At 39.3% G+C, this 18,029-nt stretch overlaps 1 protein-coding gene across 1 annotated transcript in view; it reads right to left on the bottom strand.

Moving 5' to 3' along the window:
• IQCM (IQ motif containing M) overlaps positions 1-18,029 on the bottom strand; it is a 420,783-nt gene that overhangs the window by 296,502 nt on the left and 106,252 nt on the right. The window contains 2 exon segments of the mRNA XM_052655057.1: positions 3,280-3,298; positions 9,081-9,095. Of these exon segments, the coding sequence (XP_052511017.1) occupies positions 3,280-3,298; positions 9,081-9,095 (34 nt within the window).

Below are 18,029 nucleotides of genomic sequence, written 5' to 3'. Positions count from 1 at the left end.
AGAGTGAAGTAAGCCAGAAAGAAAAACACCAATATGGTATATTAACACATATATATGGAATTTAGAAAGATGGTAATGATAACCCTGTAGGTGAGACAGCAAAAGAGACACAGATGTTTACAACGGACTTTTGGACTCTGTGGGAGAGGGAGAGGTGGGATGATTTGGGAGAATGGCATTGAAACATGTATACTATCATGTAAGAAACGAATCGCCAGTCTAGGTTTGATACAGGATACAGGAAGCTTGGGGCTGGTGCACGGGGGGATGATCCAGAGAGATGATATGGGGTTGGAGGCGGGAGAGGGGTTCAGGATTGGGAACTCATGTACACCCGTGGCTGATTCATTCATGTCAATGTATGGCAAAATCAATAGAGTATTGCAAAGCAAAATAAAGTAAAAATAAAAATTGAAAAAAAAAAAGAAAATGAAAATCATGGCATCTGGTCCCATCACTTCATGGCAAATAGATGGGGAAACAGTGGAAACAATGTCAGACTTTATTATTTTGGGCTCCAAAATCACTGCAGATGGTGACTGCAGCCATGAAATTAAAAGACGCTTGCTCCTTGGAAGAAAAGTTATGACCAACCTAGACAGAATATTCAAAAGCAGAGACATTACTTTGCCAACAAAGGTCTGTCTAGTCAAGGCTATGGTTTTTCCAGTGGTCATGTATGGATGTAAGAGTTGGACTGTGAAGAAAGCTGAGCGTCAAAGAATTGATGCTTTTGAACTGTGGTGCTGGAGAAGACTCTTGAGAGTCCCTTGGACTACAAGAAGATCCAACTAGTCCATTCTGAAGGAGATCAGCCCTGGGATTTCTTTGGAAGGAATGATGCTAAAGCTGAAACTCCAGTACTTTGGCCACCTCATGCGAAGAGTTGACTCATTGGAAAAGATTCTTATGCTGGGAGGGACTGGGGGCAGGAGGAGAAGGGGATGACAGAGGATGAGATGGCTGGATGGCATCACTGACTCAATGGACGTGAGTCTGAGTGAACTACAGGAGTTGGTGATGGACAGGGAGGCCTGGCGTGCTCGATTCATGGGGTCGCAAAGAGTCGGACACAACTGAGCGACTGAAATGAACTGAACTGAATGAAAATCATTTTTAAAAGACCCATGGTATTAGGATCACACAGAAAATCTGTTTTTAATTATGTATTATTTCAGAAACACTAAAAAATGAAAAAATTGCCAATATTATTTCAAAAATTCATGTTCTACACATTAATTGCCGAAAAACATTTTTATTCAAAATTAGATGAAATTGTGGCAATTAAGATCATGAAAAACAAGAATTCTTTCTAAAAGTGTGTTTTTCTTTCTTGTAAATTAATGAATTAAATCCTTTTTTAAATACAATAAGAGAGAACGCATCAGTCATTTAAATATTTTTTCAATACATTTCCAAACCAAATTTTGCCCCAGAGATATTTAAGCCAAAAATTAGAAACCCAGAAAAAAGAGTTTCTAACATTCAATTTACTTTATTCCCATGCTTTTCTTATTCCCTGCATTAATATTCTTTAAGTCAGATAAGCTTGCAAAATACATAATGACAAACATGTAATTTACTTTGGTCATAAATTATTAATTCCAATTTTTAAAACTTATGCCAGAGAAGACTATTTTAGGTATAAAAAGATATCATAAATCTAGTTGGAAAATTGCCTTTTAAAGCAGCGGAAGGGGAAACTGTAAAAGAATACGATTTTGCTTTTTGTATTCTAAAAATTCACAGTCATTGTAAGGAAATGAACCAACATTAAGATTTTGGTTGTTTATGGACAAAGTTTAGTTTACAGTGTATATATTCAAGAAGAAATATCCCAAACAGAAAATAAGAGGAAAAATATACTTTGAGAAAACACTCTCACAAATATTTATTTTATGGGTCTTGATGGTACAAGTAATTACTCTGACATTTAATAAATGGTACTTTGAAGAACTGCTGCTGCTGCTAAGTCGCTTTAGTCGTGTCCAACTCTGTGCGACCCCATAGATGGCAGCCCACCAGGCTGCCCTGTCCCTGAGATTCTCCAGGCAAGAACACTAGAGTGGGTTGCCATTTCCTTTTCCAATTCATGAAAGTGAAAAGTAAAAGTGAAGTCACTCAGTGGTGTCTGACCCTTAGCGACCTTATGGACTGCAGCCTACCAGGCTCCTCCGTCCGTGGGATTTTCCTCCTAGTAAACCTTCAAGTCGAACCACCTTGGCTTTTATTTGTTTTTAAGCAATAGAATTGTAGTGTATTTTGTAAGCATAGTTTCAATACCTCATGTTTAAAAGATATATCTGCATGAAATGCTTCAAAGGCACATCCCTTATATACACTGTATTTCCCAGTGGACACAGCTTAGCACAAACTGATAAAAATGAAGGGCCATAAAATAGGAAATTCATTTGCATACCCATCAGTGTGTAATTGAAAGGAATCTTTGAATACTTGCTATAAATTAGTTCCAACTTGAAAGCAATGAAACATTTTACCTTTTGCATAGTCAGGAATGACAAAAAGTATCCTTTTCTCCCTTTAGCAAAGAAGGGATGTTCTGTGATCTCAACAGTTATTGCCTTCATCTGTCTCAACTATAAACCCACCTCATGGACTGCACAGGAAAATTTGGAACTCCTTCAAAATTCAGTCATCCAAATATTAATACAACAGAGATTCTCATTGGTTTAAAGTACATTTTAGAACACTAGAATGTTGTTCCAGGATATTAAATTTGAAGAATGACTGACTTTGGTTTGTTTCCCTGTGAGTTAGGACACAGCAATAAATAGTATTCCTCAGACTTAGGACAGACTCAAAAATGTATGAAAGGATACAAACATGTTTTCTGGTCCATAAAATCTATATCATCCTTTGCCATATGTATTAGAGAAAACATATCAAGTATTTGTCTTAATTAGGAATAATAAATGTGTCAGTTACCTAGCAGAATTCGCACATAACATAGTACCTACTCTAAAGGGGCATATGTTCGAAGACATTACTTAATAGGAATAAGTAGCCTATAGATAAGGTCTTGCCTTTTCTTTTTATTTCCTTTTATAATTACAAGGGCTTTCCAGGTGCACTAGTGGTAAACAACCCGCCTGCCAATGCAGGTAGACATTAAAGACATCACATATTCAATCTCTGCACAAGGAGTATTCTTGTCTGGCGAAGAGACTTGTACAACTCAGGGAAACTAGGAGCCATGCCGTGTAGGGCCACTCAAGTCGAATGGGTCATAGTGAAGAGTTCTGACAAACTGTGGTCCACTGGAGGAGGAAATGTCAACCTACTTCTGTATTCTTGCCACGAGAACCCAATGAACAGTATGAAAAGGCAAAAAGATATGACACCAGAAGATGAGCTCCGCAGGTCAGAAGGTTTCCGATATGCTACTGGGGAAGAGTGGAGGGCAATCACTAACAGTTCCAGAAAGAATGAAATGGCTGGGCCAAAGAAGAAATGATGCTCATTTGCAGATGTGTCTCGTGGTGAAAGTAAAGCCTAAAGAACAATATTGCATCAGTTCAGTTCAGTTCAGTTCAGTCACTCAGTCATGTCCGACTCTCTGCGACCCCATGAATCGGAGCACGCCAGCCCTCCCTGTCCATCATCAACTCCCGGAGTTCACTCAGACTCAAATCCATCGAGTCAGTGATGCCATCCAGCCATCTCATCCTCTGTTGTCCCCTTCCGCCCCCAATCCCTCCCAGCATCAGAGTCTTTTCCAATGAGTCAACTCTTCGCATGAGGTGGCCAAAGTACTGGAGTTTCAGTTTTAGCATCATTCCTTCCAAAGAAATCCCAGGGCTGATCTCCTTCAGAATGGACTGGTTGGATCTCCTTGCAGTCCAAGGGACTCTCAAGAGTCTTCTCCAACACCACAGTTCAAAAGCATCAATTCTTTGGCGCTCAGCCTTCTTCACAATCCAACTCTCACATCCATACATGACCACAGGAAAAACCATAGCCTTGACTAGACGGACCTTAGTCGGCAAAGTAATGTCTCTGCTTTTGAATATACTATCTAGGTTGGTCATAACTTTTCTTCCAAGGAGTAAGCGTCTTTTAATTTCATGGCTGCAATCGCCATCTGCAGTGATTTTGGAGCCCAAAAAAACAAAGTCTGACACTGTTTCCACTGTGATTCACAGGGTCCCAAGGAGTCAGACATGACTGAGCGACTGAACTGAACTGAACTGAAGCAGGATATGGCAAGATTGAACATCAACATCTTACAAATCAATAAACTAAAATGGATAGAAATGGGCCATTTAAATTCAGATGACCATTATATCTGCTACTGTGGGCAAGAAGCCATTAGAAGAAATGGCATAGCCCTCATAGTCAACAAGAGCCAGGTAAAACCTTATAAATGTCAGAATGACCATTTCCAAGGCAAATCATTCAACTAAACAGTAACCCAAGTCTATGCCCCAACTACTAATGCCAAGCAAGCTAAAGCTGACCAGTTCTATTAAGACCTACATACCTTTTAGAAGGAACATCAAAACAAGATGTCCTGTTCATCATTGAGGACTGGAATGCAAAAGTAGGAAGTGAAGAAGATACCTGGAAAAATAGGAAAGTTTGGCCTTGGAATACAAAATGAAGTACAGCAAAGGCTAAGAGAATTTTGTCAACAGAACATGCGGGTAAAAGCAAACATCCTTTTCTAACAACCCAAGATATGACTGTCTATGTGGACATAACCAGATAGTCAATACTAAACTCAGATTAAGTTCTTTGTATTCAAAGATGGAAAAGCTCTATACAGTCAGAAAACACAAGACCTGGAGCTGACTGTGGCTCAGATCATGAACTCCTTATTACAAAATTCTGGCTTAACTTGAGGAAAGTAGGGAAAATCACTAGGCCATTCAGGTATGACCTAAATCAAATCCCTTGTGACTATCTAGTAGAGGTGACAAATAAATTCAAGAGATTAGATCTGGTAGACAGAGTGCTTGAAGAACTATAGATGGAAGTTCATAACACTGTACAGGAGGCAGTAACAAAACCGTTTCAAAGGAAAAGAAATGCAAGAAGGCAAAGTGGTTGTCTGAGGAGGCTTTACAAATTGCTGAGGAAAGAAGAGAAGTGACAGGCAAGGGAAAAGGGGAAAGATATACCCAACTGAATGCAGAGTTCCAGAGAATATCTAGGAGAGATAAGATCTTAAATGAACAATGCAATGAAATAAAGGAAAACAATACAATGGGAAAGACTAGAGACCTCTTCAAAAAACTTGAAGATATCAAGGGAATATTTCCTGCAAAGATGGGCATGATAAAGGATAGAAAACGTAAGGACCTAACAGAAGAGATTAAGAAGAGGTGGCAAGAATGTACAGAAGAACTATATTTAACAAAAAAGATCTCAGTGACATGGATAACCACAATGGTGTATCTCACATAAAGCCAAACATCCTGGAGTATTCTGAAGCATCACTATGAACAAAGGTAATGGAGGTGATAGAATTCCAGCTGAGCTATTTCAAATCCTAAAACACAATGTTGTTAAAGTGCTCCTTCAATATGTCAGCAAATTTGGAAAACTCAGCAGTGGCCACAGGACTAGAAAATGTCAGTTTTCATTCCAATCCCAAAGAAAGGCAATGCCAAAGAATGTCCAAACTTCATACAATTTTGTTCATTTCACATGCTAGCAAGGTTATGTTCAAAATCCTTCAAGCTAGGCTTTAGCAGTCTGTGAACTGAGAACTTCCAGATGTACAAGCTCAATTTAGAAAAGGCAGAGGAACCAAATTGCCAACATTTGTTGGATCTTGGACAAAGAAAAGAAATTCCATAAAAACATCTACTGCTTCATTGACTATGTTAAAGCCTTTGACTGTGTGGATCAGTACAAATCACGGAAAATTCTTTAGAAGATGAGAGTTCAGTTCAGTTCAGTTCAGTTCAGTTGCTCAGTCATGTCCGACTCTTTGCGACCCCATGAATCGCAGCACGCCAGGCCTCCCTGTCCATCATCAATGCCCGGAGTTCACTCAGGCTCATGTCCATCGAGTCAGTGATGCCATCCAGCCATCTCATCCTCGGTCGTCCCCTTCTCCTCCTGCCCCCAATCCCTCCCAGCATCAGGGTCTTTTCCAATGAGTCAACTCTTTGTATGAGGTGGCCAAAGTACTGGAGTTTCAGCTTTAGCATCATTCCTTCCAAAGAAATCCCAGGGCTGATCTCCTTCAGAATGGACTAGTTGGATCTCCTTGCAGTCCAATGGACTCAAGAGTCTTCTCCAACACCACAGTTCAAAAGCATCACTTCTTTGGCGCTCAGCCTTCTTCACAGTCCAACTCTCACATCCATACATGACCACTGGAAAAACCATAGCCTTGACTAGACAGGAGTACCAGACTACTTTGTCTCCTAAGAAACCCATATGTGGTTTAAGAGGCAACAGTTATAACTGGACATGGAACAACTGACTGGTTTAAAACTAGGAAAGGAGTATGACTAGGTTGCATTTTATCACCCTGCTTATTTAACATATATGATGCTTGGCTGGATGAGTTACAAACTGGAATCAAGACTGCCAGGAGAAATAGCAACAACCTTAGATATGCAGATGATACCACTCTAATGGCAGAAAGTGAAGAGGAACTAAACAGCCTCTTGATGAGGGTGAAAGAGGAGAGGGAAAAACCTGGCTTGAAACTCAACATTCAAAAGACTAAGACCATGGCATATGACACTATCACTTCATGGCAAATAGAAGGGGAAAAGTGGAAACAGTGACAGATTTTATTTTCTTGGGCTCCAAAATCACTGTGGACAGTAACTGCAGCCATGAAATTAAAAGACGCTTGCTCCTTGGAAGGAAAGCCATGACTAAACTAGACAGCAAATTAAAAAGCAGAGACATGACTTGGCTGACAAAATCCGTATAGTCAAAACCATGATTTTTCCAGTAGTCATGTACAGATGTGAGAGTTGGAGCATAAAGCTGAGCACTGAAGAATTGATGTTTTTGAATTGTGGTGCTGAGAGATTGTGTTTCTGAATTGTGGTGCTGAGAGTCCCTTGGACATCAAGGAGATCAAACTAGTCAATCTTAAAAGAAACCAACCCTGAATATTCTTGGAAGGACTAATGCTAAAGCTCCAATACTTGGTCCACTTGATGCAAAGAGCTGACTCATTGGAAAAGACCCTGATGCTGGGAAAGACTGACGGCAAAATGAAAAGGGGAGGCAGAGAATGGTTACATAGCATCACCAACTCAATGAACATGAATTTGAGCAAACTCTGAGAGACAGTGGAGGACAGAGGAGTCTAGCGTGCTACAGTCCATGGGGTCACAAAGAGTCGGACATGACTTAGCAACTGAAAAACAACAAATCACATTTTATAGTTTTAGTATTGATAAAAGAGGGCTTCCCAGAGGGTGCTAATGGTAAAGAACCTGCCTGCCAATGCAGGAGGCAGAAGAGATATGGGTCCAATCTTTGGGTCAGGAAGATACCCTAGAGGAAGGAATGGCAACCCACTCCAGTATTCTTGCCTGAAGAATCCCACAGACAGAGGAACCTGGCGGGCTTACAGTTCATAGGGTCACAAAAAGTCAGACACGACTGAAGTGACTTAGCACACACACACTGATAAAAAGTAGAAATATATATACATACTATGTAAACACAAGTCAAGAAAGCTGAAAAACCTTTAACTTTTTATATTCTATATTTTAAATGTGTCTCAAATACATTACATAGTTAATATTTTCCCCTTATACTGTAAAATTCTTTGACTTTTACCTGGAGTATTTTGTTCATCTTTGCTCAGTGTATGTGATAGCAAATATAAGTGAATATAAGCAATAGTAAGTTTTTACTTGTATTTACCTTCTCATTGTCATTTTCTATTTTACCAAGTGCTCCTTTCCCTGCTCCTCTTGCCCTCATTTGTGTCACATACTATACTTAATGCTATTTTTAATCATCTACCAGTTTAAAAGTCACATAATAATGTCAGTGATTCTAGATAAGAGAAAGTACATACTTAACAAACACTCTTTAGGACTTCTCTAGTGGTACAGTGTTTGGGACTCTGCTTCCACAACAAGGACACGGGTTCAATCCCTGGTCAGGGAACTAGGAACCTGGGTGCTGCAGGCTGTGCAGCCCAGCCAAACAAACAAACAAAAACTCTTTAGGTTTTCCCTCTGCCATTTACCTTAGATGGGACATTCTCCCTCTGGATGGATCATATGGCTGTTAGATGTCTTCACAGTATTTTCCTAGTATCATTCTTGCCTTCGCTTCAAGTATTTTGCTACTTGTCTTTCTGTGTTGAATACTGGATAATTTCTTCTAACCTTACCTATCATTTCACTGGTTATTTCTTCTGTATCCAATATGTTACCAACTATGCTGATATAGTCACAACGCCTTTATTTTCTAGAAGTTCTGTTGTCTTAATTTCAAATGTATGCCACTTTTTGTAATTCCCTATTCTCTACAATTATTTTCATCTTATTTCTTTAAGCATACTAAGTATAATGGTTCTAAATTTGAATCTGATCATTCCAGCACATAAATCTGAATGAGCCTGTTACTATTGTCTGTTTTTTCAGCTGGTTTTGTACCTTTTGTATTGTTTCTTTATGTGCTTAGATAATATGAACCTCTTGACTCTCAACGCCCCTAAAAATTAATTTAAGCTCCTTTCATTCAAGAGGAGGTACACTTCTGTCTGCAGCCTGGGGGCATTACCAGTTGGAAATCATCCTAAACTAAGTTCTAATTTGAGGCTCCCTGCTAAGCTAGGCTATGTATACACAAGGTGCCAATCCATGTAAGACACTGAAAGTGACCATAACTCCTCAGGGAATTTGTTTCTTTTTCGCATTTTTAAAAACTTTCTGCATTTGTTGGAAAAGAAGTGGGATACATCCTAGATTGCTCTTACCAGGGCTTAATGCGGGGAGGCTCTTTAATAAAAATCTCCAATGTGGACAGGCCATAAACCTTAACTCTGTCCTCCTTACCTGCAAACGTGCTTTTCCCAAGTGTGCAGTATCACAACGCCTTCAGGGCATAAACAAGTTTCCCACTTTAACACCCTGCTTCTTACTTTGGTTATAGGTGATCAATCAACAATTGACTGGTGGAGTTCTCCATTGTCTTTTTAGTGCTTCACTCAATTTTGAGATAAGTTTTAAAGCAATTTATTTTTATTATTTTTTTTAATTTCAAAATGGATGACTTATCCAAACAACGTTTCTCTCCATTAACTGAAATAAATACCTCAGTAGAATCATCACATTATTAAAGTCAGAATTTAACAAATTTTTGTTACTGAAAAACTAAAACAAGATACTATTTCAATGTCCACATTTCCTTGGCTATATGATAACAGTTTTTTACAGTCTCAAAGGTATTTATCTGTCTATAAGTAGATAGCTAAGTAGCACTGGCCCATACTTCTATTTCCTGATATAATAATCATTGGCAGGTCTCCAAACATCTTTTTCCCAGTTTAACAAAGATACAAGACTAAACATAATACTAAAATAAGGAAATCAATATGTCTCAATGGCTCAATATAGCTGCTATAAAAATCACACTGTGTTTTTTTAGGAATGCTTTAGAGTTGCTTCACAAAAATATTACTTATCTATTAAAAAAAACAGTGAGTTAGGATAATTAGCTAATCCATTCTCTACCAAAAGATACTACAGTTATGTTACGAATTAAATTGTCTGCCAAAAATATGTTAAAGTCCTAGACTCCAACACCTCAAAATGTCACCTTTTTGGAAATAGGGTCACTGCAGATATAATTAGTTAAATTAAGATGATGGCATACTGGAGTAGAAAAAAAACACCATCACTCAGTCATGACTGACTCTTTATGAACCCATTGACTGTAGCACGCCAGGCTCGTTGGTCCATGGGATTCTCCAAGGCAAGAATATTGGAGTGAGGTGCCATTGCCTACTCCAGGGGATCTTCCTGACCCAGGAATCGAACGTGGGTCTCCTGCACTGCAGGCAGATTCTCTACTGTCTAAGCTGCTAGGGAAGCCCAGAGTGGGCTCTTAAATCCAGTGTGACTCATGTCCTTATAAGTAGAGGACAAAAACACAGACACAGAAGAAGAGAGCTATGTGAAGTCAGAAGCAGCGACCGGATCACGCTACCACAAGCCAAAGAATGCCTGGAGTATAATAAGCTGGAACAGAGAGAAAGAAAGAGTTGCCCCCACCCCCAGAGGCTTCAGAGGGAGCATGGCCCTGCCTACACTTTAGGCTTGAACTTCTAGCATCCAGAACTGGGAGAGAATAAATTCCTGTTGTTTTAAACTACTCAGTAAGGGGTGATTTGTTATGGCAGCCCTAACAAACTTATTAATAATACTTAATAATACACCTTATTAAAATGCTATTTTTAATTTTACATCTTATCAGTAACTTTTGAAGAAATTATGACTATCATTTAACATAAAAATTAGGTAATGATAAGAGATTTGTGTTAGACATTAATGTATGAACTATGAATTCTTCAAGGAGGCTTGCTTCTTGGCATTTGCTTTAGTTATTCAAAATATCATGTGCCTTCTCATTTGTAAATTTTAGTAAAAATATACACTTTTCCCCTTATCTTAGACCTAGTCCAAAAATAAGCATAAAAATGAAAAAAAAATCAGAAAAGTAAATTCCTTAGGTGAAATCAGACATCATCCACAACTCAGATGCACAATATACAAGAAAGAGCTTCCAAATATAAACTGAAGTTCAATGAGAGTGGAGGAAGGGAAAGTTAGAGATGCCCATGGTTGCAGATGTCAGACAATGCAGGGAAGAACTCTCTAAAATAGCTCCACTGCCTGAGGAACAAATCCTTTTGGAAAATCAGAACTGAGGTTCTGTAACAACAAGAGCACTATATTTTTACAAGGTCTCCAGAAGTCGAGAAATGAGGCTGACTGAGGAAACACATAAATGAGGCATATTTTCAGGATTCAACCCCCTTGTTGTTAAGGGGGTAAGGAGAGAGAGTCAGCAATATGAGTGGTCCTCAGAGTGGAGATAAAATGATTGGTGGGGGGGATGTGAAAACTAAAGAAAGTGCTAGTCACTCAGTCATGTCTTACTCTTGGCAACTCCACGGACTGTAGCCCACCAGGCTCCTCTGTCCATGGATTCTCCAGGCAAGAATACTGGAGCGGGTAGCCATTTCTCCAGGGGATCTTCCTGACCCAGGGATTGAATCTGGGTCTCCTGCATTGGAAGCAGATTCTTTACCATCTAAGCCACTAGGGAAGCTCTTGTGTACAAACAGGGACCTGTGTCATTAAAAGTGATTCCCATTAACGTGGAACTCTGCTCTGACCACTAAGATATATAAAGCTCCAAGCCGCCTACAAGTGGCTGGTCTAGGAACAACTCACCACAAAGTGAGTAATTAAAAACAGGAGGGACTAGTATAAAAAGTATACAGAAAACACTGTAGAAACTAATAAAATGGGGAAAGTGCTAAAAAGAACTATGACCAATGACTACAACAATAAAAATATTTCTAGGGGGACAAAAAGGAGGAAAACTAGTACTACAAACAATGTAAGCATTCTGACCTAACGTATTACCTATGGCCTCTGGAGGGCAAAAAAAGGGTGATTGTTTCTATTAAAATAACCCCCTGAAGGAACACAAAAGTTGAACAAAGATATGGTCAGATGACAGAAAAAACCACTAGAGCTGAAGAAAAATATAAAATCATTTGCATAAATAAAGACATATGTCCTCAATGGCATTACGCTAAGTGAAATTAGTCAGACAGAGAATGATAAATAATGTATGATCTCTCTTATATGTGGAATATATGTGTACATATATATATAATTTATATACACAAATACTAAGCTTATACATACAAAGAACAGATTGATGGTGACCAGAGGCAGGGGATGGAGGGTGGAAGAAATGGGTGAATGCTTTTATGTTTGTTCAATTGAATTTTTTAAAAAAGAGAAATGAAGACTGACTATTGGACAATAAAAACAGGATTGACAGAGGTACACAACAAGAAAATCAACACAGTAAAGAAAAAATTCTAATGGAATAAAAGAAAATGATAGACATAGAAAATAGGCAAAGGAAGAAAAAAGAACAAAATAATAGAACAAAATATATTAAGGACATAGTTTCAGGAGCAATTATTAAAATAAAATTAGGATGTTATAAATTGAAGGATATACTTTCATATCAGGATATGAAACTGAGAATTATCTCAGTTTCATACTCATCAAATCATATCTCAGAAACATTATTAGAATTCAGAAATTAAGAACGGTCTGAATAGCCAGGCAAAAAGAATGTAATGCCTATAGGGAGCAAAGCTTCAACGTAAAAGATAGTGGAAAAATGTCTACAAAATATTCAAGAAAAATGAGTGTGACAGAAGATTTTTATCCTAGCCTAGATGATACAGTCAATAAATAACTAACTGAAATTTTGAGAGGGAAAAGAAGTTGGTAAATGTTGTAGGTACTGATACCAAAATCATTTATTCAGTTCAGTTCAGTTGCTCAGATCTGTCTGAATCTTTGCAACCCCATGTGCTGCACCATGCCAGGCTTCCCTGTCCATCACCAACTCCTGGAGCTTGTTCAAACTCACGTTCATGGAGTCGGTGATGCCATCCAACCATCTCATCTTTGTCATCTCCTTCTCTTCCTACCTTCAATCTTACCCAGCATCAGGGTCTTTTCTAATGAGTCAGCTCTTGGTATCAAGTGGCCAAAGTATTGGAGCTTCAGCTTCCACAGCAGTCCTTCCAATGAATATTTAGGACTGATTTCCTTTAGGATTGACTGCTTTGATCTCCTTGCAGTCCAAGGAACTCTCAAGAGGCTTCTCCAACACCACAGTTCAAAAGCATCAATTTTTCGGTGTTCAGCTTTCTTTATGGTCCAACTCTCATATCCATACATGACACGACCTTTGGAAAAACCATACCTATGACTAGACGGATCTTCGTTCACAAAGTAATGTCTCTGTTTTTTAATATGCTGTCTAGGTTGGTCATAGATTTTCTTCCAAGGAGTCAAGGGGGAAAAGTATCATTTGGAATTAATAAATTACATGATCAAAAATAGGTATATTTAAAGTATAAGGTATGCAGTAAAAGGTGACTGACTCTGGTAGCTCAGTGAATAAAGAATCTGCCTGCAATGCAGGAGATCTGGGTGTGATCTCTGGGTCGGGAAGATCCACTGCAGAAAGGAATGGCTACCACTCCAGTATTCTTGCCATGCATGATCTCATGAACAGAAGAGCCTAGCAGGCTGCACATGGGGTCACAAGAGTCAGATATGACTTAGCAACTAAACCACCACCAAACAATAAAAGAAAAAAAACATAGCTAACACAATTTGGTAATGGGTTAAAGAGAGGGGAAACTGAAAGTGTTAGTCACTTAGTTGTGTCTGATTCATTGCAGCCCCATCAACTGTAGACTTTCTACATTCTTTCCATGGAATTCTCTAGGCAAGAATTGGATTGCCATTCCCTTTTCCATGGGATCTTCCCAACCCAGAGATGGAACCTGGGTCTCCTGCATTGCAGGCAGATTCTTTACCATCTGAGCCACCAAGGCAGCCCATAAATAGAGGGGTTCAGTTCAGTTCAGTGGCTCAGTCATGTCCAACTTTTTGCAACCCCATGGACTGCAGCATGACAGGCCTCCCTGTCCATCACCAACTCCTGGGGTTTACTCAAACTCATGTCTATCACATTGGTGATGCCATCCAACCATCTCATCCTCTGTCATCCCCTTCTCCTGCCTTCAATCTTTCCCAGCATCAGGATCTTCTCAAATGAGGCAGTTCTTTGCATCAGGTGGCCAAACTAATGGAGTTTCAGCTTCAACATCAGTCCTTCCAATGAACACTCAGGACTGATCTCCTTTAGGATGGAGGGGTTGGATCTCCTTGCAGTCCAAGGGACTCTCAAGAGTCTTCTCCAACACCACAGTTCAAAAGCATCAATTCAGTGCTCAGCTTCCTTTATAGCCCAGCTCTCACATCCATACATGACTACTGGAAAAACCATAGCCTTGACTAGATGGACATTTGTTGGCAAAGTAATGTCTCTGCTTTTGAATATTCTGTCTATGTTGGTCATAACTTTCCTTCCAAGGAGTAAGCCTCTTTTAATTTCATGGCTGCAGTTACCATCTGCAGTGATTTTGGAGCCAAAAAAAATAAAGTCTGTCACTATTTCCACTGTTTCCCCATCTATTTCCTATGAAGTGATGGGACCAGATGCCATGATCATAGTTTTCTGGATGTTGAGCTTTAACCAAACTTTTTCACTCTCCTCTTTCACTTTCATCAAGAGGCTCTTTAGTTCTTCTTCACCTTCTGCTATAAGGGTGGTGTCATCTGCATATCTGAGGTTATTGATATTTCTCCCAGCAATCTTGATTCCAGCTTGAGCTTCAACAAGCCCAGTGTTTCTCATGATGTATTCTTCATATAAGTTAAATAAGCAGGGTGACAATATACAGCCTTGACATACTCCTTTCCCAATTTGGAACCAGTCTATTGTTCTGTGTGTTCTAACTGTTCTTTCTTGACCTGCATATAGGTTTCTCAAGAGGCAGGTCACGTGGTCTGGTATTACAATCTCTTTCTGAATTTTCCACATTTTGTGATGATCCACACAGTCAAATACTTTGGCATAGTCAACAAGACAGAAATAGACGTTTTTCTGGAACTCTCTTGCTTTTTTAATAATCCACTCGATGTTGGCAATTTGATCTCTGGTTCCTCTGCCTTTTCTAAAACCAGCTTGAACATCTAGAAGTTCATGGTTAATGTACTGTTGAAGCCTGGCTTGGAGAATTTTGAGCATTTCTTTACTCGCATGTGAGATGAGCGCAATTGTGAGGTCATCTGAGCATTCTTTGGCATTGCCTTTCTTTGGGATTGGAATGAAAACTGACCTTTTCCAGGCCCGTGGCCACTGCTGAGTTTTCCAAATTGGCTGGCATACTGAGTGCAGCACTTTCACAGCATCATCTTTTAGGATTTGAAATTGTTCAGCTGGAATTTCATCACCTCCACTACCTTTGTTCGTAATGATTCTTCCTAAAGCCCACTTGACTTCACATTCCAAAAAGAGAGGGGAGGGAAGAGTAAGTAGATACAAATTCCATTATTTTTCACAGGAAGGGGCCATAGTTATGTATAAAGAAAATACGTCTTCTATTCAGATAAGCTATTAACTGCTATGGCAATTGACCTCCTGTCACAAACAATGAGAAAGACAGAAGATTTATTATAAACATATGGTGATTAGGAGAGTACAGCACTCTTCCAAACCCAAAAACCAGCCTGATGGAACAGAAAGAGAGCACTGAAGCACACCTGTGTATGCCTGGGCACTAGTATATGGCTCAGTGTCTTCAGGGTCTTCTGTGTCTTCTGGCGGCCCCTAAGACAGCAGGTTATGAAGGGACTCATCAATAAATATTTCTAGAAAGACTGAGTTTCTCTATGACAGGGAAGTGGGAGAGAATGGAGAGGGATTATAATTTGATCTTTCTCTCACACCTTTCATAAAAATCAGCTCCATTATGCTTAAACACCTAAGTAAATACATGAAAGCAATAAATAATTTAGAAGCTAGTAATGGATGTTAATTCAATGACCTTCAGGTGACAAAGAATTTCATGTTTTTAAGACAAAAAAAAAAAAGTCATAAAGGAAACACCAGTAATTTTCCATTTCTACTTATCAGAAAACACCATAAAAGAGTACATAAAGACAAGCCATGAATCTGGAGAACGTTTTTCAACACATTCAACTGACAAGGGTACAGTTTACAGCATTTTACAAAGAGGTTTTTTTTTTACAACTTAATAAGAAAAAATAGTCAATTTGAAAGAAAATTAGGAAAAAAAAAAAAAGCAACAGAACAAGATTTTTTAAAGAGGAAATCCACATGTCCAAGAAGCATATGTTAATATGCTTCAATATCATCAGAAACCAGAAAAATGCAAATTAAAGAATTTTTAAAACACTGAATCCCAACTAATGGTTGCAAATTTATGCATTTAACAATTTCAAGACCTGAAGAGGTTGTGAACAATGGGAGTATTTGTTCTCTGCAAGTGTAAATGTGAATTAGTACCACTCTTTTAATAGTGTTCAGTTACTCAGTCATGTCTGACTCTTTTAATATATTTTGGCATTATTGAGAAGTTTAAGGTATATACAATCCATAAATCAGAAAATTCTCTCCTTGGTATAAACCCTTGTGTAAGTTTACACATGTACGCCAGGAAATATATACATATAGTTCACAACAGTCCTAAAGTGAAAACAACTCAGTGTCCATCAAGAATAACCTAAAAACTTCATATATTTCTAAAGACCATTCTGTACAGCAGTGGAAATAACAAGCAATATTGTAACAGCATGGACAAATTTTATAAGCAATATTGAGCCAAACAGATAAGGCAGAAAAAAAGCATGCATTACAATTTCACTTACATACATTTTTTTTTAATATGTACAAATACTTCACCATCACTCTGGATGACAGAACTAGAGAGAAAGGCACAGACGCTGTTAACATAAAACTTAAACTAGTGGTTAACTCTCAGGGGTGAATAAGTGTTCTTAGTGGGAAGGGTGAGGCTCAGGGTGATACTAGGTCCTAACGGTGTTCTGTTTTATGAGCTGTTTAGTGTTCATAGAGGCTTTGCCTCCCTGGTGGCTCAGACAATAAAAGAACCTGCATGCAATTCAGGAGACCTGGGTTTGATCCCTAAGTCAGGAAGATATCCTGTAGAAGGGAATGGCTACAAACTCCATTCTTGCCTGGAGAATTCCATGGACAGAGGAGCCTGGCAGTCAACAGTCCATGGCGTTGCAAACAGCTGGACACAACTGAGCTGAGAGGAGCTACCCTATGTCCAAGGAGCAGCCAGGAGGAGCTACCCCATGCCCAAGGTCAAGGGCAGTGGCCAAGAGGAGCTACCCCACGCCCAAGGTAAGGAGCATCAGCTGTGCATTGCTGGAGAAGCCGTGAAGAGATAACCACGTCCAAGGTAAGAGAAACCCAAGTAAGATGATAGGTGCTGAGAAGGGCATCAGAGGGCAGACAGACAGAAACCGCAGTCACAGACAACTAACCAATCTGCTCACACAGCTTGTCTAACTCACTGAAACTAAGCCAGGCCATGTGAGGCCACCCAAGACGGACGGGTCACGGTGGAGAGGTCTGACAGAATGTGGTCCACTGGAAAACGGAATGGCAAACCACTTCAGTACTCTTGCCTTGAGACCCCATGAACAGTCTGAAAAGGCGAAATGATAGGACACTGAAAGATGAACTCCCCAGGATGGTAGGAGCCCAATATGCTACTGGAGATCAGTGGAGAAATAACTCCAGAAAGAATGAAGGGATGGACCCAAAGCAAAAACAACACCCAGCTGTGTATGTGACTGGTGATAAAAGCAAGGTCTGATGCTGTAAAGAGCAATATTGCATAGGAACCTGGAATGCTAGGTCCATGAATCAAGGCAAATTGGAAGTGGTCAAACAGGAGATGGCAAGAGTGAACATCGACATTCTAGGAATCAGCAAACTAAAATGGACTGGAATGGGTAATTTAACTCAGATGACCATTATATCTACTACTGTGGGCAGGAATCCCTCAGAAGAAATGGAGTAGCCATCATGGTCAACAAAAGAGTTGGAAACGTAGTACTTGGATGCAATCTCAAAAATGACAGAATGATCTCTGTTCATTTCCAAGGCAAACCATTCAATATCACAGTCATCCAAGTCTATGCCCTGACCAGTAATACTGAAGAAGCTGAAATTGAACAGTCCAATGAAGACCTACAAGATCTTTTAGAACTACTACCCAAACAGAGGGTCTTTTCATTATAGGGCCTGGAATGCAAAAGTAGGTCAAGAGATACCTCAAGTAACAGGCAAATTTGGACTTGGGGTACAGAATGAAGCAGGGCAAAGACTAATAGAGT

Source organism: Budorcas taxicolor, chromosome 17, assembly GCF_023091745.1.
Source record: "Budorcas taxicolor isolate Tak-1 chromosome 17, Takin1.1, whole genome shotgun sequence".
NCBI classification, from domain to species: domain Eukaryota; kingdom Metazoa; phylum Chordata; class Mammalia; order Artiodactyla; family Bovidae; genus Budorcas; species Budorcas taxicolor.
The sequence above is the reverse complement of the archived record's forward strand: the minus strand, read 5'-3'. Positions and strand labels throughout refer to the sequence as shown.